Source organism: Parus major, chromosome 20, assembly GCF_001522545.3.
Source record: "Parus major isolate Abel chromosome 20, Parus_major1.1, whole genome shotgun sequence".
In the NCBI taxonomy this organism is placed as follows: Eukaryota; Metazoa; Chordata; class Aves; order Passeriformes; family Paridae; genus Parus; species Parus major.
In genome coordinates this window covers 2,444,028-2,467,816 of record NC_031788.1, presented here as the reverse complement: position 1 = coordinate 2,467,816, position 23,789 = coordinate 2,444,028, and the positions used below count along the sequence as shown (strand labels likewise).

The following is a 23,789-nucleotide window of genomic DNA, read 5'->3' as shown; positions in this document are numbered from 1 at the left end:
GCCCGGCCGGAGCCCACAGTCTGTTTGTAACCCACGGCCCGGCTGTAACCCACAGCCCGGCCGGAGCCCGCAGCCCGGCTGTAACACAGCCCCAAAGCCTTCGTGCCCGCCCTTCCTGCCCGGCTCCCGGGGCGGGCCGGGGGAGGCCGCGCCCCGCGCTCGTCACGGCGAGGGCCGGGCAGGAGGCGCCGAGGATTCGGGCCATGGTGGGGATCCCGGGGAGCTGCCAGTGTAAGAGCCGGGCTCGGGGCACGGGCGGGAGGCTGGGCCGGGGGCAGCGGGGCTGAGGCCCCGCAGCGGGGCGGGGGACAGGCGCTTTGTATCGCGGTCTCTGAATGTGCCTTTGGCTAATGTGTGCTCCTCAGCCTGCGGGTTCATGGCCCCAAGTGTGGGCCTCGGGGACCGCCAGCCGTGTTTCTGTGGGGTGTGCAGGCTGGAGGGGCTTTGGGACAGAGGGGCGGCCCCCGCGCTCGGCAGCGGCGGTGCCCGAGCTCGGGCAGGGGTTTGCACCTCCGGGCACTTCCCTCACTAAAACGCGTCCCTGAAGTGTCCTGGGGAGCCCTGCCACTGCAAAATAGCCAGGGCAGAGCGGGGCACGAGTGGTTCCCATCCTGCGAGCTGCAGGCTCTCGGGTGGGCAGCACCCGGCACCTGTGTGCGAGTGAGCCCTGTGAGCACAAACCTGCTTGTCCCAGCGCCTTCTCCTGCGTGGAGCTGCCAAGGTGGATATCTTCGGCTGCATTAACATTAATTTTCCCCAAAACCCCGGGTTTGTTGCCAGAAGTGTTGTGCCTTCTGGAAGCCCCGAGGCTGGCAGGAGAGCACGTGTTTAGCCTGTGCCTCTCACCGTGTTTCAGCCTCCTGAGCGTTTTGGTGGTGTGTGCTTCTTTGTCCTCAATTGGGGATGGAAGTGGAGCCATCCCGGGATGGGGAGTGAGGAGCCGGATGGAGCGGAGATGGCTGTGTGTAGCAATGTCCATTACCCATGGGCTGGATCGTGGCCTCAAGGTGACTCCATTGCTCAGGAAAGGGAGAAAAGCCATTAAAAGCACATCCCAAAGCTCAGGAAATTCAAGAATTTTAAAATGAAGTGTGATAGGGAAGCAGTGTAAAGATAGATGCTGATGCTAATGTGGAAACCACTCTGAAAGCTGCATTCCCGATATGGAGAAGGAATTACCAAGTGGCAGAAGTTGCAGAGGGTGGTTTTATACTTTATTGTGCTGCTTAGGGCAGGATGTGGGGAGATGCTGGGGTGAGGCTGTTACCCCTTGAGGAAATTAGAAATATATGAGTCTGTCAAGGCGTGTGGACTTTACTCAGCTGGTGTCCCAGGTGCCTGGAGGGCACCGTGTCCACATCCACGTGGCTTTGGAGAGCCCTGGCACCTGGCTCCTACCCTGCATTTTGTCAGCCCTGAAGAAAAGACCCCACAGAAGGAGCTCGGGTGAGATCATGTGTTTTAACCCTGCTGTCCAGAGTCTGTGCCTAATCTCCTTTCCCCAAGGTCCCTTTGAAGTCTCACTGAGAAACAGGCACTGCTGAGGGTGATTCATCTCTCCGGTCTCAGACACCTCTCTGAGTGAGACAATTCTGTGCTGGAGGTGCCTGGGATTTTTCACTGACTGCAAGGGGACTCCAGGAGAGCTGGCTGAGGCTTTGGCAGTGAGGAGCTGGATAAAACAAATCCCACCCAGTGTGTCTGCTCGTGGTGCAGCTCAGTGGTGCTTGCAGGGACCGGTCAGATTCGCTGCTTCCCTCAACTGAGCACAGGGAGGAGAGTCAGACCCTTGAAATCCTGCTAAAAATATTTGAAGCTAAGGGAGACAGGGATCTTGTGCCTCCATCAGAGCTTCAGGGTGGGTATATGAAACTGGTTCTGCTCAGCTGTGACACTTTCTACAACATGGGACAAGCTGTTGAATATTTTATTGCATCGTGGCAGGACCGTATGGATCTGTACGTGGCTGTTGAGTTTTACAATATTAAACCATGTCTGAAATTAGGAAGAAATTCCTCCCTGTGAGGCCCTGGCACAGGGTGCCCAGAGAAGTTGTGGGTGCTCCTGGATCCCTGGAAGTGTCCAAGGCCAGGTTGGATGGGGCCTGGAGCAGCCTGGGACAGTGGAAAGTATCTCTGCCCGTGGCAGGGGGCGGAACAAGGTGACCTTTCAGGTTCCTCACAGCCCAAAACACTCTGTTATTCTGTGATTAGGGCTTTTCATCTGGGTCCTGCTGACAGAACTGAGCAAGCAATCACTGGCCCTGTGGCAGCAGGGACAGCAAGGCCACAGCCCCTGGCAGGAGAGGAGAAAGCATGGAGAGATTCAGTGGGAGCTAAAGTGTTTTTTATTCAGTTTCATGTGTCTGTGGCCCAGCATCCATTGGGGAATGCTAAGGATAAGCCTGGTGAGCTGCTTTATAAAGATAAGCACATAGATTTGTGCTGTACTTATCAGCACCTTTGTAGATAGATCAGGTAAGGATGCCCTGTTAGTGCCAGCTATTGAACACTGTGAACACTTGCACGAGACTTCACTCAGTTCTTGGGCCCAGTGTCAGCCCAAGAATGCTGTTGGGGTTTATCTTTGGTCTCAGGAAACTGAGTAATCAGCTGTAGACTCATAATTTTTATAAATCTAATTATCTGCATAGCCCGATGATTTCTGCTTTATTTTACAGATCCTGGCAATGTCAGGAGGTTGCTTGATTTCTTTGGGTGTGTGTTACAGAGGAGTGGATCAGTGCTCAGTGTGAAACTAACAATGGGGGAAAAAAGAAGCAATGTGGGAATGCTTTGAAATTTTGGGGTGTTTATGTTAAGGCTCTCATGAGTGTGCTCTTCTCACATGGAGATTCCCAATTGAATTGGCCAGAAATTGAAATGGACTTAGTGACTTAGTCTTGATTTTCATATGCTGTAAAATGAAAGGCTTTAGGTGTTCCTCTTCCTTTGTGCCAGTGTTCAGGAGAGTGAAATAAATCCACATTTTAAAGCAGTTAGAGAAAAGAAAAATAGTTTTTTGATTTGCAGGATCTCTGAGGGTCGAAAAGAGTACTTGTACTTGGGGAAGAGCTTGTGGAGTTGACTCTGTTGGAAGCAGGACTGGAATGGAATAGTGGCTGAGTACTTTCTGTCATCCTGAGCTGCCAAGGAGTCACAGGCACCTTGAGAGGCTGCCATGAGCCGCTGGAGGGGGGGAACTGCTCAGGTTTCCCTCGTGCTGGCAAGAACCAGAGGTGAACTCTTCCCCTTCAGAAGGAGGTGGCTGTAAGACTCAAAAAGGTGAGACACGAATCCACCTCTCCCTCTGTGATGTAAAAAGTCCCAGGGGAAGGGTTTCCACCCAGATTGGGTGGAACTGGAACTTTTCCAGAAAACTACCTTCCTGAGGGCATTTATCCAGCCAGTGTCTGGGGCTTAAAACTTCTCCCATGTCCCTGTCACCTTCCCATCTCTGTGCCACATCCTGAGTGTGTTCACACCCTTGTTTGATTCAGCTTCACAGCTATCTTGGACATCATTTTTTGCTGTGTTTGTGCACTCCAGGTTAATCAACCCTGACCTTGGAAGTCAATTAAAATGTCCTTTACTCCATTTCATGAGAGAGCAGCACTAGCTTCTGCAGGTAGCAACTTTTCTGGCACTCAGACCTCGAGGTCAAATTCTGCACGTGTGTTTTCCTCAGTGATGTGCTTTGCACACTTGGGATAATTTAAAGGATCAGACTGTTCAGGCAGAGGTTTTCTCCAGTGTAGATTTATGTTGGTATTTAAGGCACTCATTTCTAGTAGCCCTCAGCCTTGGGTTGCAAGGGTGTTTTCACAAGATACTGGCATGCTCTTGGCTTGGCTTTGGGGCCATAGGTGATGCTTCAAAGCTTGCTGAAAAAATATTTCAAAAACATTGCAGAATTCTCTCATTACAGTTACAGTTTTGAATAGAAAATGCAGGATTAGCCTTTTTTTGCCTGTGGATATAAAATAATCAGAAAATACTTAGTGAATGCTTGCAGATTTATTGCTGTGAGATTGGACTCGATAGATACACTAGTTTATTTGCATCAATACCAGCTTCTCCCTGCTTATCCATACTTTTTAATCCTCATGATCTCGTGGGAGTTGGCTTTCACTTCCTAGCAGTGCACCTGGCTGCTGCAGCAGGAAGTTCCTCCAAATCCATCACCTGACAGCTCCCACCTGGCCTTTGTGTGTGTTTGATCCTGCCTGTTCTGCCAGGAGGCAACAGGAGGAGGAGGAGTGGGGATAAAACCCTGAAGGAGATAAAGCAGGGAGGCTGTATGTGTTTGGGGTGTGTGGGATTGGGGTCGAGCAGGTACTGGCACTGGTGGGACTGGGCTGGTGGCACACAGCAGCCTGGCAGCACTGAGGAGCCAGTCCAGGGACCCTTCCTGACCCTCACCTGCTCAGCAAAGACTCTTCAGTCGCCTTAACGGGAGTGGTGAGCACACAAATGGGCCTGAAAGCTCATTACATCCCAGCTATCTTTTGTTTGCTGGCCAACCAATATTTGCTTTATACTTTAAAGTTGTGCATCCTGCCTGCGGAGCCTCTCCGGATCTGGCCGCAGGTGTTGGATCAAACAGAGGTGGAGCAGGGGCTGTACTGGGGGTACAGCTGTAGGGTCACACGTAGTCCTGGGCAGACAGAACTCCTGGTTATCTGCTTGGAGCACAGGCAGCTTCCTTTTCTTAGGTGGGTATTGTGGGCTGCAATATTTTGTGTCTGTATTCCCGAGAGGGAGCATTTGCCTGGGTTTTGGCTAAGCAGAAACTTAATTTTGCACTTTTTCTAAGTATGGGGACAGCTCAGCCTGCAGCGTTTCCAGGTGCAGATGAGATTAATTTGCTTATCTTAGTTGAGGGCAGGTAATTACTTGTGCAGGGGAGGTACCAGAGTCAGGATGTTAAAACACAAAGAAGTCAAATGTTCCTCTGTTCCTCCCCTGTTGTGCGAGCTCGTTTGCATTAAAACAAATCTGTCTGGCAGATCTGCTGCAGGAGCCTTCCCTCCATCTCCTCCTCCTTCATGATTAGCTTTGTTGGGGGCCAAGAAGCCACCGATGAATTGTGACTGGAAAGGGCTGAACTTTGAGGGGAGATGAAAAAAATCCCTCGAAACATTTGCGGCCCTGGCAGCGGGTCCGCGGGTCGCTGATGGGGTTTATCTTCTGACATCATGAGGATCTCTGACATTTCTAGCTTGGAAACAATAACTCGCCTTATCCGTCGTCATGTTTTTCTAATTAAAGACAAAGCTTGGTAAATATTTTTTAAATGATTGAATTTCCCAAGTATGGAAAACACATGTCAGGAGTCAGGCTGGCTGCGTCCGATGCGCCTTTTCCCACCGCGTCCCTCGGAGCACCCGAGTGCAAATACAGATTTAGAGCTGTGGGTGACAGGTTTATCTGGGATGATTGGCAAGGATTTATAAACCAGGAGGGGATTTACTTTGCTCTCCCTCCCTCTTCTTCTCCCCCTGCCTCCCCGACCCCTGTCTCAGAAATAGGAAATTGGGATCACATTAAACCCTAATTGGTTTGGCTCCAGCGCTAGTTCGGTGGCTGCCAAATAGTTAATTTATTGCGTGAGAGTTTGGCCATGTGTTGAGAGGCAAATTTGCTTGAAGCAAGGCATCTCTGTAAACTGTACATCCATCCCTGTGCCAGGTCCTGTTTACAGCATCTCTGGAGTGGGGTGCAGGGGCTGCTTTCCGTGCCCATCCCGGCAGGACAGCACGGGGGGACCCCGCTGCCGGACCGCCTCCCTGCTCCCCTGCCAAAACGCTTTCAGGAATTGTTGCCTAAAAGAGCTTAAAGTGGTTTTAGCCGGACTTGGCGCTCGACGTTTGGAAACTGCCAGCCAGATAAGACGTGGGAGGCTCTCAGGAGAATAAATGCATCTGTTTGGGAGATAGCAGCAGGCCTGGGCTGTCACCGAGGAGCGGGGCCAGGTGGGGAGTCCCCGGGGGTGGCAAGATGGCTTTTCCTGGATTATGTGAGCAAGGGTGAGTGGGAAGCAGGCAGATCAGGCTGCCCCACTGAAGTCCTCCTTGTTCTGCCCCTCTCCATGAGGCCACTTGGACCAGTGGCTGTCGGATATCCCGGATTTGTTGTCACTTGCTTATGGACCTGTGGCATCTAGTGGTGTTTGGCTCCAGTGAAGCTTTCTGGAAGATGGGCTCCAACAGAAGAGTCTGCAGGACAGGCAGCCCCTGCTCAGCCACCGCTGCCTTCCCCGGCATTTGACAGGGAATTATTTGGATTTAAGAGAATACTACGGCCAGAGTTAAAGCCTCGCTGCTAGCGCGTCTCTGGTGTGGAGTATGATTTGAAAGAGGCTGTGAAAGGAATAAATCCATGGCTGTGGCATTTTATTTCGTTCCTCGCTGAGTTAAATAACAAACTTTGTGTAAGTGAGCTGCTTCCAGCTCCGAGGCAACAGAATTATCACCGCCGTGCTCAGCGGAGCCCTTTCTGTGTCAGCTGCTATTTCCATTGTGAACTTGATACCTGAAGGCTCAATATTGTGACCCTTTAATTTTCAGCTGCTGAAACATCCCCTGTGAGCTGGCTAAAGGGGAAGAGCTCAGAGGGGAACTTGCAATGGTTATTCAGTGACAGCAATGTGTTTCTTTGGGTATTTCTTAAGTGCTGAGTGTTTAGAAGAAATTGATAGGTAGTAGCAAAGCACATTTAGCAATACTTTTCCTTCTGTAGCTTTCACTTCCTGGGATGTAATAAAATCCATTAAGTTCTATTTATGATCAAAGGACCAGTATAGTAATAGCTTTATTTGTATAATTATGGCTGTTATTCCAATAATGAAAATACTGTACACTTCCAAATACTGCAGTGTTTAGAGGGGTAGAGGGTTGGCACAGCCAAATGTTTGCCAGTTTTGCTGAGGAGTCAGAGAGATACCAGTTCGAAAAACTTGGATCAAGCTAAATCCCTGTAGGAAGGCACGTCCTGCCCATGGGTTCCATATTGGGCTGTGCTGCCCTGGTTTTTCCAGCCATCCATGGAGGTGCAGCAGGGTTAGGCAGACCAGAAGGGCACAAACTGGACAGGTATTGGAAGCAAATGCTGTGGTTTGTTTTGGAGAGAACCTTTTCACCCCCAGGTCTGAAGGCAGGTTCAACATTCAGCTGGGAGCAGCCACTCCCCACTTGTGCATCTCCTGCCTCGTTTGAAATGCAGCCACTTCTGGGATGAGCTGCTGTAATTACTTTAAAGCACATCGTACTTCCACCACTTTTGGCAGGAAGGAAGGAGGAATACTGTGCTCCATCGCCAGACAAAATAGAAATCAACAATTGGGATTTTTCTGAAAGAGCAGATCTATCTTCTCTGCCATTAAATCTGAGTTGGATGGGAGCCTTGTACCCATTTTGCTTTCCCGGTGCGAGTGTGTCGTTCTGCAGCTCACAGCCCGTGTTCATGGGAAGATTTAAAGCAGCAAATTCTAGCCAGGAATTCTTTCTAGCACTTTGCTTTCCTTCTGCTGTTTGTCTCCCTCTTCACACTACAGATGCTGATGGATCACCTTCCATGGTGAGTAAGGAGACACGCTGTACTTTACGTGGTGCTGGGAAACTGTGTCATCCTCAGGAATGTTCTTCCAGAGAGGCATTGCCACTCCTGGAGCAGCACAGGTCAGGAGCTGTGCTGCAGCACACACAGCCAGTGCCTTGTTCTTATCACTCCCACACCTCACTGGAGCTGGGGGTGGATCACCTGCATCCATTTATTCACCCCTCTGCTGCAAAACTCCTGACTTCAGATTACTGCCCTCGGCCCACCTGAGTTTCCACATTCCAGAATACACTGGTGGTGTCCTTTTGTCCCCCCAGGGGATGATTTTTTTCCATGAAGGCTTGATTTTCCCTCTTTATCTAGGCATGCTGAGCACCTAGAAGTTAATTTGATGGAATCTTCTGAGGGAAAGTCTTGGTTTTGCACTGCAGTACTCCAAAAGCATTCCCAGGTGCTTCTCTGACTGTTTTCTTCTTGGATATATTTGTCTCCTTGAACAACCCTTTTTTTTTCCATGTGTAACATTCATTTTATCAAGAGGGAGAATAAATCCTCTTTGGGCATGTGAATAGGTAAATAACTATCAGAGCACACAAACTGTTGAGCAGGTGATTTTTAGATATTTCTTGATTTGTCCTCTACGTTTTACTTAGCTATTCAGTCACTGCAGTTACTGTGTTCATCAGGTTTTATTTCTCATTTAATAATTACAGCAGTTTCCCTTGAGCCCTCTACTTCTAATTAAGAAAGCTAAGTTTGAGATATGAAATTTGTTATGCTTTTATGGTAAAATATGCTCAGAAAAAATACTCAAAAAGTCTCAGTCACTGCTCCTGAACATTGTTTACCACATCTTAATCCTCCATCAGTGCTGAAGACTATCCTAGGGCCGTAAGGACAGCTCAGCACCAAAGACCAGGATCTGATCCATGCAGGAATTCTTGCCTTCAGTCTCACAGGTACCAAACAAAATCGTTTGGTTGGCACAGAATCTTCCCTTTTCCCATGTGCATATGTAAGAATTGCCTCAGTTTCCACCAGCACTGCACTTCTGCTGTCCTGCTGCTGCTCCTGCTTGGCTGAGGTGGCTCAGGAAGGCCTGGAAAACCTGGCAGCACCACTCAGAGCTGCTCCAGCTCCAGGTGGACTCTGGGCAGGTGTGACCCAGTCCCCATCCAGGCTCTGAGAGCCCCTTTTGGTGAAGGACAAGCCAGTGGACAGCTCCATGCTGCTCCAAGCAGCAGCTCCCTGAATGGAGATGCACCTCTTCACACCTGTTTTATAACACAGGAGCAAAATATTCAGGGCATCTAAATAGTTTATAGCCCAACAAACAAATTCTGGCAGTGGGAGCATGAGTTTCCATCTCATTAAGCTGTTGGCAAAGCCCTGGTAATTCCAGTCACTGATACAGCACAGGAATTATCCCTCAACACGACTGGTCGTTTCAGGTCAGAGCATCACTGCTTTTTCTCAGTAGTTGTGTGTTTGTACTTGAGGGCAAAAGAAAGTGTTGAAATGTCAATTCATTTGGTTCTTCTCTGGTGCTGGAGCAAGGTCTTGTGAGGTCAGAAAAAATTGTCTGTGGATTTCTACACCTAAGTTGTAATGAGGAATTGTTCTCAAATTTTTTATTTTTTTTTTTTTATTTTTTTTTTTTTGTCATACAAAACCTGACCCAGATTCCCAGTTTGGCAGAGGCTCCAAAGTTTATCTTGGAGCTCAGCAGCTGTGCTGCAGCCCAGGTTGGCTCTGACGCAGTTCCTGCCATCTCCCAGCTTCTTTGTTGGGCTGTAGGAAATGTCTGGACCTTTGGAGCCAGATTTGGGGCAGGTCAGCTCTATGATGGCCATTCCCATTTGGGGAGGTGTGCTGTGAGCTGGAGAAAAGGAGTGGGAGCTCACAGTGTCCCCTGGCTCCTGGCAGGCAGAGCATGAGGTATTTTGTTGATGGAGTGGCACACATGTCCAGAGGCATGGGAAATTTGCCTCCAGCACTGTTACAGACTTTATGGTGTCTTGCAAACAAGAGGGAGCAGTTTGCTCTCCCTGCCACGTGTTACCTTCCACAGCTTGAGACAGACACATGCAAAATTCATTTTAGAGTTCGGTCATCCAGTCCCAGAGACTAAGGAATGTTGTAGTAGTGCTTTTATAAGATTTATATGCTTTATCAAAGGTTCTATAGTTTTCTCATTAAAGCAGGATTATCCTGCTGGGATTAGCAGTTCTGCATGGGTGAGGAAGACAGGCACTCTGCATTTTCATAGTGAGCTGCTGCCTGCAGAGATGCACTGAGAACCAGGAGCTGGGGGACCAGGAGACACAGGGATGCAGGTGTTTGGAAAGGAGGCCCGAGAGGGGCTGTTACAAATGTCAGCTTGATTTGACTTGACTCCTGAGCACGTGGGAGAATGGCAGCAGGCTGCACCTCCAGCACTCCTTACCATGCAAATATCCCAGTCCTGAGACTCGTCCTGGCATTTAACAGCCTCCTCCATGCAAACCTCAGGGAATGAATTTGCAGCTTTCCCATATGCTGAAACAAACAGGCAAGGAAACCTTTTAATTTGCACAAGGATCTTCTATAGTCAATACAAGTTGACCCTGCAGGCTTTCTGGAACTGATTCTTGTCAGTTTGGCCTTGCAAGATTTAATTTAATGCTTAAATTATCTCTCTTTCCCCAACATTTTATTACACAGACTCCCAGAATGGTTGGGTTGGAAGGGACCTTAAAGATCATCCTGTTCCAAACCCCAGCTGTGGACAGGGACACCTTCCCCTATCCCAGGTTCCTGAGAGCCCATTCCAGCCTGGCCTTGAGCATTTCTCATGAATTTTTTTTTTTCCTGTGTGACTACAGTACTGAATTCAATTCAAGTCACTTGAAAATTACTGCTAAGTTAAAAACAACTTCTTTTGCTGGTGCTTTAGTGACAATAAATATCTGGAGCCTGCTGGGAAGTGGGTTTGGGTTTTTTTTTTTAACGTACTGTCTGCCTCTCCAGTTTGTAATTTATAGCTATATACCCTTGTGTATTTAATATAAATATTGCCATCACTGACCAAGAACTTGGAGGAAAATGGTGCAAAGAAATGCAGAAGCAGCACTGCTAACCAGGGAGTTGTATGACACTGCTGCTCAGTGTTAAGAATGAACTGTTGGACTAAAAGCCTGCTCAGACTGCAATATTGACTTAAACAGAGGTGTTACTCGACATGACTGCTGTAAAAATCCCTTAAAAAACATTTCTCTTGTTCTGCTCATCATGACATTCCCTGGAGGATGAGTATTTGTCAAATATTTTTCTAGAGAAGGGAATTTCTAAGTATTCACTAGGTCAGAAACCAGCAGTGAATGGGATGAGGGTCTTCCTCTGTCCCAGGGGAGCCTCCTGCCAGCCTGGAGCTTGTCAGGGAGCCTGGTCACATCTGCAGCTCTTGTGCTGGCTGGGTTGGTGCAGCCCAAAGCTGGTGTGTCAGAAATGCAGCTGTTGTAAAGGTACCAGCATTGCAGCATCCAGTGGTGGTCTGTGCTGGATTTAGCATTCCTTTCCACATCTTCAGGAGATTTTTGGTGGCTGGTCGGTGTAAAGCTGCCCAGCTGAGTAATTCAGGTTTCCTGGGCTCAAAGGGGGCAGATTATTAACCACAAACACAACATTTACAACCCTGAAAGGGCTTTAAATAGGGCAGGAGCTGCTGCAGCTCTGATCTCCCCCTGCAAGGCAGGGCAGGGCTGTGGCTCACCAGGTGTTTGCCTTCAACTGCAGCTGCTCCATCTGCAGAACCAGGTGGAGACGTTTGGGACATGGGGAAAACACAGCTGGGAGAAGTTAGGAGCAGCCCCAGGAGGTGCTGGCTCACCTGGGCAGAGCACAGCCCAGAGCCAGCTCAGGGGCAGTAAACTCAGCTTCACCTCAGCCACAGCCCTGGCTAGGATTAATGAAACAAAGAGGAGGTAAATGTGTGTTTGAGCTGCTTTAGTTTTTTTGAGGTTTTTTCCCCACTCGCTAGTGACAGACAAATCAAATTAGCTCTTTCCAGAATGCTGCAGTTTAACTGTGTCTGCTATCAACTCCAACCCTACCTTAGAGGAGTTTTGCTGATGAATCTCTCTTTTTTATCTCCTGCTCTAGGTTTTTATTGTTGTTTTTTAAGTTGTCTTTTTCTTATTCTTCTCCCTGAGTCGTTTTTTGGTTTTTTTTTAATGTAACTCGTGGTGTATAAAATGAAGATTTTGATGACTTTTGGAATTTCAAGTTTAGTAAATCTGAGGTTTGGATTGAAGGTAATTATTTTCTTGCTTTTTCGTCTCTGTGTATGTAAATTAACTTCACCATACAGATGCTTGGGTTTTTCTGGCTCTTGAAGTTGTCTGAACACGTATGTCCACCGTGTGGGGTAGAGGACACCTGTCTGCTTTGATGGGATGCTTTCAGCAAATGCTCCTTTCAGCCTATTGCAAAATCTTCCCTTTGAACTTGCATTCTCCTGCACAGCGATGGTGACACCTGCATGTGAAATGCCATGAAATGCTCCTCAGTAATGGTTTCCTGCTAAGGACTTAGGGTGGAAAAACAAGTTTTGGGACCTTTGCATGACTCTCTCTCTTCCTCATCTCTCTGATTCTACTGGGAATTTTGTTCTTAGTGCTGCTGGTTGATGTGGTAAGAGCTCAAATACCCAGGGAATGAGTGGACACGTGTAGCTCTGGGTGAGGGGGGTCACCCTAAATCTGTGCTGGGGACACTTGGGGACAGCTGTTGGAAGGACCTGATGCCTGTACCAGTTCTGAATTTCCTCTTCAGCTCAGTTGTTTCAAACTTCTGCATGTGAAGTGCTGGAAGTTGGTAAGGCTGGGTGGTGTGGAGTGCTTTCCCAGCTTGGTTTTCTCCAGCTCTTTCTCTAGGGAGAAGCTAAGTGTGGCTTTTTGAGACTTGGTTTTCTGTACCTGTTGTGTGGTGTTGAAGGGGTTTGTTTCAGAGGGATCTTGTGATTGGGTCATCCTTCTATTGGAAAATGTCCATCTGTCAAGGCAGAAACTTTCCTTGGGAGCACTATGTTCTCAGGAGATCACCCTAAGCACTCCGTATCTGTCTTTATTAAACTGCACAGCCTCAATAAATATTTACTGGTTTGGGTCTTTGGCATCCTGGTAGAGCTCTGGCTGCTGGACTTTTGGCTGTCCTCATGTCCTCTTGTTTTGTGTAATTTTGGAACAAATATTGGGGTTTTTAAAATTTTAAATTTTTTATTAACCATATTAAAGGGTAAGACTTAAAATCCAGGTTTCACAAGATAGGGCTGTTTAGGCCCAGAGCTCCAGTTTGTGAAGGCAATAAACAATGTCTTCAGCTCCATCTGGGGTTGAGCTTGGGCATGGATGGGTCCTGGTGGATCCAGCAGCACCACCAGACACACCATTCATGCCTTTACTGGGAGAGGAGGCCCCACCCCAGTGTGACCAGCTGAGCTTGGCTGTGACTCTTGGAGGAACAGTGTAATGGGAATGACAGGAGAGTTGGGCCAGAGGAGAAAAATTCATGTTAGATTGAATATAGCTTTTCATCCTCTTAAAATTCTTCTGCTTCTTTGAAGTGTGAATCCCAGATGCTACAAAAGTATTTTTCCAGACACGGCTGTGCTGTCTTGCTGTGCATTTTCCACCAAATTGCTGAATTACTGTTCTCCTTCTGGCCTTCAGATTTATTCTTTTTTTTTTTTTTTTCATAGCTTTATCAATTTGTGTGTATGTTTTACATGGCTAAAATTCATTCCTGTCTCCCATACCCATCTGAACACTCCCCCACGAGGCAGCATTCCCACCGGGCTGTGGTGGAGGACAGGAATGCTGGCTTTTTTTCCAGGAAACTTGTAAACACGAACTTCCTGTTGACACGAGCTGTAAATCTGCAAATAGGCTCTGCTTCCGGCAGGAGGGGAAGGTAATAAAATTTCAGGTCCTTGTTCACTGTGCCTGGTCCTCCTTGAGCTGCATCCAAGTGCTCCAGAGGCAGTGGTAGCACAGAAAACCTGCTGGTAGCTCTGTACCTCTGGAAATGAGTCTTTCCTTGTATTTTTTTTTTCTCCTTCAGGCACCCAAACACAGATGCAATGCTAATAGAAGCCAGTTGGAGAATGTCAAAACCCTGATGACTCCAAAACGATGCCTCATTGCTTGTTTTCCCCTTTCCTTTCTCACTGCCTCTCCCACCACTGAGCTGATCTTCAGTTTTGGGGCGTTAACTCTGTTTTACATCCACACCAGGCATTTTGGGGTAAGGAGCTGGCCAAAGTCTGGCACCTATTGGCAGAACATGCCATTAAGTTCCCCATGCCACACATTTTTGGGAGGCTAATGCATGCTCTGGTTCTGGGAGGGTAACTGGGTCAGGTAGCAGACACCTGGGCAGGTGGCTGAGCTTGCAAATTCCAAGGGCTTCTTCCAATGGTTGGGAGGACGGGGATGATTTTCAGGATCTGCTCTTGGGGCTGCTGGGGGTTCTCCGTGCTGTCAGGGAAGTGATGGAGGCAGACAAGGAGCCTGGAGATGGTGGAAGCAGAGAGTGGAGAAGGGAAGCAAAAATAAGACAAAAAAGAAGATTATAAAAAGAGATTAAAAGTACGCTAGTGGAAACGGAAAAAGGATACAAAAAAGAAAAAGTGGTTACAGGACGCGGCAACAAGGAACAATGGCAGGATAAAAGGAGAGTCTGGGTGAAGGCAGAACTCTCTTAATGAGCATCCCATTAATTAATCTCCTCTCCTGCAGCAGCACGGGGCTGTGGACGATCTCCAGCCCTCTCCGCTGACCTCTGGCCGTCTCGCTCGGGCTGCCTGAGCCTTGGCTCGGTGCCCCGAGCGCGGCCGCAGCCTCGCCGAGCGCTCCGGGCGGGATGGGAGGCACATGGCAGTGGTGAAAGGGGAGCCTCTCGCCGTCCCTGTGCCTGGGTGGGCGTGCTGGGCCTTTCGTAAACTAATAGCTCCCAGCAGTGCTCCTAAATCAGACTTTGTGGAGCCGGGAGCGCGGCGCTGGAATGCCGGGCCAGGCGCAAAGGGCTGCGCTGGGCTCTTTCTTCTTTTTTCTCTCCCCAAAGCCAGAGTTTGTTAGGTCTAAAGGGTCAGCGGGGAGCAGGAGAAGGGAGCTGGCAAAGAAAATATGGGTAAAAAATAAATGTAGGAAAATCTAGCAGAAAACCACGTTTGAAATGTGGTTTTTTTGATTGGTTGAGGCTGGAAGGAAGGGAACCCTGCTCAGTGCTAAACCTGCAAAGCCAACAACCTGGGATGCTACTGGGAAGCCTTGCTTAAAATCCTCAGCTGGTGGTTTTGCTGGGTGTAATGAACGAAACAACTTGGGATTTATTTTTTTTTTTTTTAAAGGAGACTGGAATTGGGATATTTTTAATCAAGGTTACCAGGTTAGTGACAGCTAATTAATGAGAAAGAACCTCCTTGAGTGGCTGCGTGGTAGGGAAGTACCACTTTCCTCCTCAGAAGCACAGGGAAAGGAGCAGAGCCCCAGCAGCTCTCACAGATGTGCAGGGTCTGGAGCACAGGGAAGCTCAGGGTGAAATTGGGAAAAAAGGCTTCTGTTAAAAGAGCCCAAGATAAAGAAGGAAAAGCAATTCTCAGAGGAAGAGCCTGAGCTGGTGGCAGGGAAGGCACCAGTGGAGGGAGATGCTGGAAGCAAACTGGGATGTAGTGAGCCTGGTGTAGGGAAGGGGCTTGGGATCCATCACATGCATTTTAGTGCTTATAGTGACTCTTGGGATGAGGCAAAAACCCCAAATTCTGCTGCTGTGTTGGGCTTTAGCCTGTGCTTATTGTAAATGGTCTTCCACATCTGGTGGTGAGGAGCACTGGGAGCCCCGAGTAGGATGCCTGATCCAGGACACAGCTCTCAAGCCACCATCTCACCTGAAAAAGGGAGGATTTCAGCTTCCAAAGCTTGTCTGCACCATAAACAGGTGCTAAAGAGGATGGTCCTGCAAGGAGTGGGGCAGAGCTCTGAGATTTAGACAGGAAATTGAGTTTTCTGAAGTAGTGGAGAGGTGTCTGGGAGCTGCAGCAGAGCTCCATCCACACAGCTTCCAGTGCCAGGAATGCTCCTGGTCTGTGTGTCGGGCAGCTGAAGTTGAGAATCACCAAAATGACAATTGGAGGGGAGTGGATGTATGTATTTGAACAAATCTCTGTAATCAAACGGCACTGCTGTTGATCTGGAAAATACTGTCAAGCTGCAGGGCTGTTGGACTAGAATTAATCCTCTGCAGGCTGGATTTTACTCTCTCCAAATAGGATTACTCATTTTTTCCATATTTCTGTGTTTGGTTTAAATACCCGTGACAGCTACAGAAGCTTGGATTTCTAATCAGAGCAAGGGTGTTAGATTTAGGAATTGGTTTGTTGTTTTGGAGGGGATATTTTTGCATAGGACATCAGTTCCTGCATGTTTTTTTCTTTACATATGTGGCCACAGGAATAAAGCACCATGTGCTTAGGTGATGTGTGTCCCCTCCCTTAAGGGGTAGCCAGGAGTATATTCAGTAACTTCCTCAAGTTGTGTTTAATTCCTTGTTGCATCTTCACTCCCCCTGATTGTTTTGGGGATTTTTTGGCAATGGCTGATTGTGGATGTTCTGGGTGTAAAGTTCTTCCAGCTCAGTTAAGGCCAACTTTTAATGTGATTTTCCCCCTCTCTGAGCAAGATTGAAATGGCACAAAAGCCAAACACTGTTCATGTTCACTCCTGAAGGAGGCAAAATGTGATTGGATTTAAATTTCGTTGAGGGTTGGAGCTCTTCTGCTTTGAGGAGAGGCTGGGAATGCTGGGGATGTCCAGCCTGGAGAAGAGAAAGTTCCAGGGAGACCTTAGAGCCCTTTCCAGTGCCTGTCAGGGCTCCAAGAGAGCTGGAGAGAGACTTTGGACAAGGGCCTAGAAGTGATAAGAGGGTGTGCATTGGCAGGGTTAGACAGGAGATTAGGATGGAATTGTTCCCTGTGAGGGCAGTGGGGCCCTGGCACAGGGTGCCCAGAACAGCTGGGGCTGCCCCTGGATCCCTGGAAGTGCCCAAGGCCAGGCTGGACAGGGATTGGAGCAGCCTGGGAAAGTGGAAGGTGTCCCTGGCAGGGACTGGAACAAGATGAGCTTCAAGGTCCCTTCCAACTCAAACCTTTCCCCATGATTCTGTGAAAAATTAAGCTTGTTAACATAATCTGCCGTGTGCTAATTCAAATAATGGATGTATTGAAAAGAGGATGTTTGTTAAATGTGATAAATTTGCCAGGAATGGAGAGGTCTGATCTCTGTTTTGGGGGTTGAGCTTGAACTCAAGTCACTGAGTGTCCCTTGCAACCCCACCAGCATCACTTCAAAGGGAGCAATCCCTTCTTGGCTCCACTGTCTTGTAAGGCATAAAGAAGGCAATAAAATGTTTGACTTTCTTGCCAGACCTGAGCCTGGAGGAGGATCCCAATTGGTTTCCATCAGATTCCAGTTAGCATGAATTTACGGTTTCTACTTAGCCTGATAAATGGCTTTGGCTGCCTTAGTGCATTTGGATTTATTTTTCTGTGCGATGGAAAGTGGTCAACTTAAAAAGGCAAAGGCTTTCCAGGGTTGCCTTGAATTCAAGTGAAGCTTCTTTTTGAGGTAAGAACACAGCAGGCAAAAAATAAAGCCGAGGCACATCATGAAATATCTGTGGAATAGCAGAGAAATCAGAAGCAGTTTGGGTCTCTAGTGCTCACTGTGGCAATGGGCTGTGATAGGCATAAAAATTCCACTGCAAACTGGAAAAATTCTTCAGATTTCCTCGCTTTCCTCAGAAACCACACTGAGCAGCAGGTATCAATAGCTCCCAGTGTTCAAACTTTGCTTGCATCGTTCTTTCCATGGAACATTCCCAGGAGAAGAAAGCAGAAGCAGATTAGCATGGTGAGCTGGGGAAAGCAGTTCTCCCCATGCTGCCTGCAGTTCTGCTTCCTTCCGCTGTGCTCGTCATGTCTGGGCTGCAAAATCTGCTTTAACACATATTTAGGAGCAGATAAACCTGTTGGGAGCAGTGATGGGATCAGTAGATGACATGTGCATGGACTCCCCATCCCAGGTTGGATGTGGGTTGGAGCAACCTGGAGGCCTGGCACAGGTTGGCCAGAAAAGCTGGGGCTGCCCCTGGATCCCTGAAGTGTCCAAGGCCAGGATGGACAGGACTTGGAGCAACCTGGGATAGTGGAAGGTGTCCCTGCCATGGCAGGGGGTGGAATGGGATGGGATTTAAAGTCCTTTCCAGCCCAGACTACTGTGGGATTTTGTGGTTCTATACTTAACAGACCTGCCTCTGGCAGTGGTGAGCTCAGGAATGAGCTTAGGGATATCTCACGGTTTGGGTGAGCTGAGGCACATGGATCATGTGTGAGACACAATCCACGAGCCTTTCAAAGGAGGTTTGGCAATGACTTCCACTCAGGGCACCCTGGTGTCCATAGTTTTTATACCTGGAGAACCCAAAAGCACACACCCATCTTCCTTACTCCAGTGGTGAGCCATGAGGTCTGGCATATTCCTGTCTCCTTAGTTAAGAAGTGGGGATGTCTCCCCTGAGAATGGTGGAATTTGGTAGACACTGGGCTGTGGAAACCGTGACAAAGAGTTGTGTGCCTTTTCATAAAAGTTTAAAAAGTCCTTGTAACTACACTTAAAATACTTCCAGTGACCTGAGTTCTTGACATTTCAAAGTGCTTTAGGTTGTAAAAACATTGAAGAGATTTATTTGGCTGTGGGTTGACAAAGGGTAGTTAGAACCCAGTTGTCACAGTTGTGGACAGCTTTTGTTTGTGTGAGGCGTTCAGGTCGTTAAGCTGAAATATGATTAAAAAAGGAGGCGAGGAAACACCTGGTGCTGGTTACCTATTTCACATAATGCCCCCCTAACTTGTCCCTGTGCCTTCTGAGGGTACTTCTCTTCTGGCTTTGACCCAAAGACCTGACAGTTCCCAGGCTGCATCTCTGGAGCATCTGCTGTTCATCATTCAGCATTCCCCCCTCTGTCACACTCAGACCTAAGTCAGCTTTTGAGTTCACTGCCCAGTTTCAGGCTGGTTTGGAGATGTTGGAACAGGGCTGGACAGGGAGCAGCTGTGTCTGATGCTGGATTCTTAATGCTGGGAGCACAGGGCTGCATCCATCTGCCTGGTACCATCTCCAGTGGGGACAGAGCTGCAACATGAGCTTGCTTAGAAGACATCAGAGAATCCACATGAGAGCCACCGCTGTCACCACGGCCCGGCCGGGGACGGCTCCTGTTGGGGACCTCATAGTGAGAGGTGCCAGGGAGCCAAGCATGAGATGCAAGTCCATAGGAAAATAACTTTATTAGTTCTGGTGTTGGTGGAGCTGCTTGGGTTGTGCCTCCCTTCATTGTCTGTGTAATTTAGAGATGGTTTTTCCATCTCAGCTTATGAAATATTGAGAGCTTCAATATTTTGCGCAACCTCCATCAGAAGTGTCAGAAGCCCCAGCGAGCTGAACTTTCTGAACTTAAATGTTTTATTGAGGTGCCTTTGCCTGCAGCCCCTCCAGTGGGGACTGGGGTGCTGGAAGGGGGTGCTGGGAGGCACTGTTGGCTCTGCCTCTTCCCAACCTGTTTTGCTGCCTGAGCATCTCGTGGGATGCTCCAGATGTTTGTGTGCTGATACTTGAATGCAATTCACTTCTTTTTTCCTAACTGAAGCATGTGGAATTGCTGCTCTTGGGTGAGGTTTGGAGGAGGGAGAGCTGCTGTAAACCTGTGCCCCCTCTGCCTGCAGCCAGGCTGCTCTTCTCAAAGTGATGTGTTTGCCCAGCCAGGGAAGTTTCATGTGCTCCTACAGCACCCAAAGTCTCCTGCCCAAATCGCTGCCCTATTATTGTGCAGTATCCTGCCTGTACTGGGAGGCCTGTCCTCTGCAGGAGGAGATGGTGGCCGCTGTGTTCAGGATCTCATGCTGTGCCTGCTTGCAGAAAGCTTTTTAATGCTTCCTTTAAAGCAGTTTTCTCCCTTTACAGCCTTTTCCCCTCCCAAAGGGAAGCAGAGGTACCTCAAACTAATTAGGAATAAGCAGCAGAGAAGGCAGGGTGAAGGGTTAGGTGAGATGCCGGGGGGCAGTACCTCCAGAAGGTTTATAGCAGTTAGCAGTAGCCTGCCAGAGCACTGGGAATTTCATAAAAAGGAACATTTTGCTATGAACAAGTAACTATCCCATCATGCCTGCTGTGGACAATTTGGCATGTATGATTTTTGGACTTGTGAAAAAGCAGCATCCCCCAGCTTGGACAGTGGCAGGGTCTTAGTTTGCTGAGCTGGGAAAGCATTGAAGTCCCTGGTTCTCAAAAAACAGTAACTGGAGAGAAAGGCGGTGTTGCCTGCAGAGATTTGGAAAGGATCAAGACCTGAAGCTGCTCAGCTGTACGGACTGGAGCGGTGGATCCCTCCTGAGCTCTTACATTGTGTGTCTTACACGGTGTGCAGGCAGGATGTGAACGCTGTCTCTCCTGCCGGGGTGCAGTGCCGGGAGCTGGCAGTGGGATGCTGGAGCAGGGTGCTTTGGGCAGGCTGCAGGGGTGGCTGTCCCCGCTCGGGACATGGCCAGGAATGCTGCCGTGTAAATCCGTGTTTGCCCAGCGCCCGGCTGGCGGTGAATGGTGCCGGGCTGATGGGATTAGTCAGGGGCCTCCAGTTAATGTGTGTTGTTCACTCCGCACCTCGGGGAGCGGCAGCCTGGCCGCATTACCGGGGGGTCTGTGCCCATGGCAGGGGGGAAATGCCCGCTGGGCTCCTGCTCCGAGCCTCCCTCGCTGCTCTGACATCCCGGCTGGAGTTTACTCCCGGTATAAAACATTTCGGATTTACGTTTTCCTTTAACACTTCCTCTTCGAGCCGGGTAGTATGTTACACATTTAATTGCTCTTCCTTTGAATTTTGCAGTCCGCGTTTGGTACCCTTGCAACATCAGTATCTTGTTATCTTGTTGTTGCTTCTAATTGCTAACACATGCCAGCTTTCCAGCGCCGCAAACTCCGGCACCGGGTTTGTTGGGGGGAGTTCGCGGCGAAGATTTACGCGCATGGGGAAACCTTCGGGAAATGAATCCGCCGCTTTAGCCAACAGCTCATCCCGATTTCCAAATCGCAGGGCTCGGGCTGAGGCTGCTGTGCCCCCGGTGCCGCACAAGGCAGGGCTGCTCTGGGGAGAGCGGCGGCTTCTTTTGCTCCTGCCTGTGCCTGGCTGTTGCTGCCGGCCATAAACAAATTCGGTGTATTTAACAAGTTAATGTCAGGCGGGCGGCGAGGCGCTGGTAGGTGTGTGCCTGGTGACATCAGCTGGCGAGCAGCCTGGCAGCAGCGCGGCGCAGGCAGGGAGCAGGCAGGGAGCCGAGGGTGTGTGCCTCTAAGCTGGGTATTCTGGCAAGGTGGAGAGCTGGTCTGTTTGGCAGGACCTTCCCATCTGGGATCCATCTGTGTTTCCCTGGAATCGGACAGGCGGCTCCAGGCAGTGAGAAATCGCAGATGTGCGGGACCTGACACATGTCCAGCTAATGAAAGGAGAAGGCAGGCTGGGCTCCGGCTGCGCTCGAAGATCACGGGCGGCGGAGGAGGAGGAGGAGGAAGAGCGCTTTTCTTTCTATTTGAAAGAAACGAGGTGTATTGCACAGCAGCTGGATCCTCGCAACCTCGCTGGGTAGGGTAAGCAAGGACTGGGATTATTTTTAAGCGGCGCTCGGGGGGATGCTCGGGGGGATGCTCAGCCCTGGAGCCGCCGGGAAGGTTGGGGGAGCGCCTCGGCTGTTGCAGGAGGGCTGGGGAGAGCCCCCACCTCGGCATCAGGTACAGGGAGAGGCCGGGAGCAGCGGCCGCAGCGCTTTGCCAGCCTTGCCTCGGTCCTCTGCAGTGCTGGGGAAAACTTCAATAGCCCAGCCGGCTGCATGCGAGGATTCTGCAGCTGAAAAAACACTAAACTCTCTCTGAGGAGAGCTGCGGTACAGCTCGTTCTGGGTTGCTATGGAATGGTTATTTTTTTTATTTTTTTTTTCCTTCCCCCCCCACCCCCCCTCCATGAGCAGAGGGCTGGGATTTGGTGTTTTCTGGGGAAATGGCAAAGCAGGAAGGGTTTTGTGTGTTTTAGCAGAACGTGTTTTTCTGCCGTGCCTAGGCTTACTCTGGTTTCTGCATGCTGGTATTGAAGCTGGGGGGGCGGGGGGTAAACTGCAGAGGTGGATTCCTTCCATTGGCTCCCAAATTTCCTTAATTTTCCCCGTGTTTTCAGGGCTCCTCTGCATTGTGGCAGAGGCTGCTCCCTTTTTGTCTTTGCACTCCTTGAGCAGCAACTGATGCTCCCAGCATCTAAATCTCCCAGATCAATCTTGTGATAGCAGAACACACCTCCCCTATGTATTCTCACTGGCAGGCTGTAGATAGGCTGTATTTTTTCTTTTTCTATTGTAATCCCTGGTTCTTGCATATTTAGTTTAAATCTGCCCTTTTCCCCCCTCCCTGTCTTTTGGGAAGATTCAGCAGTTGAAATTAGTCCTCTGACCCTCTGGTGTAGCTTGTAAAGATCCATCTACTGCATGTTTAAGCTGTCCCCCCAAATATTACCTGCTTTTTCTGACCCCTACACCACTCAGCTCCTGTGCAATGATTCTCAGTCTGTTTTATTTTGCTGGAGAAATCCTGCCCAGCCCCTGGAGATGCACCAAAATCAGCACTCAAAGTTTGGGGAGCTGAAATGTGGCTGAGCATCGCTTGTTGTGAGGCTGGAAAAAGAAAGAGAGGAATATTTGCTGGGCTGCCTGGTGCAGGATGATTCCCTTTGATGTTGCTTTGTCCAGGCTAGCTTTAAACATGCCAAATGATGGGTTTTCCTGAGGGAGAGCCTGGCTGGGCTCCTTGGCAGTGTGCTTGGGCTGCAGATCTGTGCTCGGCCAGTTTGGCCACTCCATGAGCCACCTTAAGGTTTTCCTTCTTTTGCAGCATGCAAGAATTTGGGTAGAGGCTTTTAAAAATACTGGGTATTACAAATCTGCTTCTAGAGACTCACCAAACACCTCCTGTGTGTCCCTGGAGAGGAGGCAGAGGAGTGCATGCACTTCAGTGCCTCAAAGTGCACCAGCACGAAGCAGTTTGAAACCCCAAAAGTGTCCAGCAAAGCCATAATATCTAGGATATTATGGGATAATATCTGGGAGCAAAGAGCTGTGCTCCTGTACTGCTGCTCTCCTGGACACTTCCCGGATTTGTGAGGGCAGTGCAGGGTGTAGGAGCAGCTCCTCCTGCGGTCTCCTTGCAGGTCGAGCCCTGATTAAGCAAACGGAAGTTCTGCCGGCATCAGGGCAGCACAATTTGGCCATTAAACATCTAATTTGGTACAGTCTTGCTCAAGCCCCGCAGGAAACTTTCTTTTTTTCCTCAGGCTCCTTTATTTTTAAAAAGGATCTAGGGTGCCTGATGAGCTGAGTGCTTAGATGAGAGTGTGGTTGTATTTTGAGGAAGAGGGTGGCTTGAAACTGTTGCCAGTCCTAATAATTTTATAGAAATGGTGCAGGACATCCGAGTGCAGACACTTTTTTCCCCGCCACTATTGTCTGCTGGCTGACATGGTTTTTCACTATTAATATAAAAAAAGATGTTTAGTCTTATTTTTGGAGCTACCTAGACTTCACTGAAGTGACTGAGTGCCCTTCACAGGCAGGTAGCCCAGCACCTCCAGCAGTTAGAGAAACACACAAATAATGCAAATCTCAGAGACTCCAGTGTGGGAAGCAAGGAGAAAGGAGTAAAGCAAAGGCAGTTTGAGCAAGTACTGCCAACAGGAAAGTGCAGCTAAGCCAAGGGAAGGATTTGAAGGGTTTGAGGAAGGAGCAGAATTGCTGAAGGCAAGGAGAATAAATCGTTAATCTGAGAACTCTATTACACAGGGAATGCCCTGAGGAAAATAGCAGAAACTCCATTTAATAGTGAAAAGGCCAAACCAGTGCTGCCAAGCCAGGCTCTGCTCTGCCCAGGGACTGGAGCCACAGCCCCTGCTCACTTCCAAGATGCTGCTATTTTTGCAACTTGCATCTGCCGGTGTTGCAGAGGCTTGTTTAAACCCGCCAGAGCAAAGGGAGCTTTGCTCACGTGAACCCTGGGTCAGGCTGTTGGGTTTGGGTTATTTTCTGGTTTATTCTCAGTCTAACAGGACCAG

General features: G+C 49.1%; 2 protein-coding genes across 7 annotated transcripts in view; both read left to right on the top strand.

The window, feature by feature from the left end:
• Window positions 1-23,789, top strand: part of LOC107213168 (perilipin-3-like) — a 663,366-nt gene that overhangs the window by 455,753 nt on the left and 183,824 nt on the right. The window lies entirely within an intron of this gene.
• CBFA2T2 (CBFA2/RUNX1 partner transcriptional co-repressor 2) overlaps window positions 130-23,789 on the top strand; it is a 57,219-nt gene continuing 33,559 nt past the window's right edge. For 4 of the 6 annotated variants that reach the window (XM_015647273.3, XM_015647271.3, XM_015647272.3 and 1 more), the window contains exon 1: window positions 130-231. In XM_015647273.3, the coding sequence (XP_015502759.1) occupies window positions 204-231 (28 nt within the window). In that variant the 5' untranslated portion in view covers window positions 130-203. Of the gene's footprint in view, window positions 232-20,924; window positions 21,290-23,789 lie in introns of those variants that run through there. The other 2 variants (XM_015647275.2, XM_015647274.2) reach the window with 2 other exon arrangements.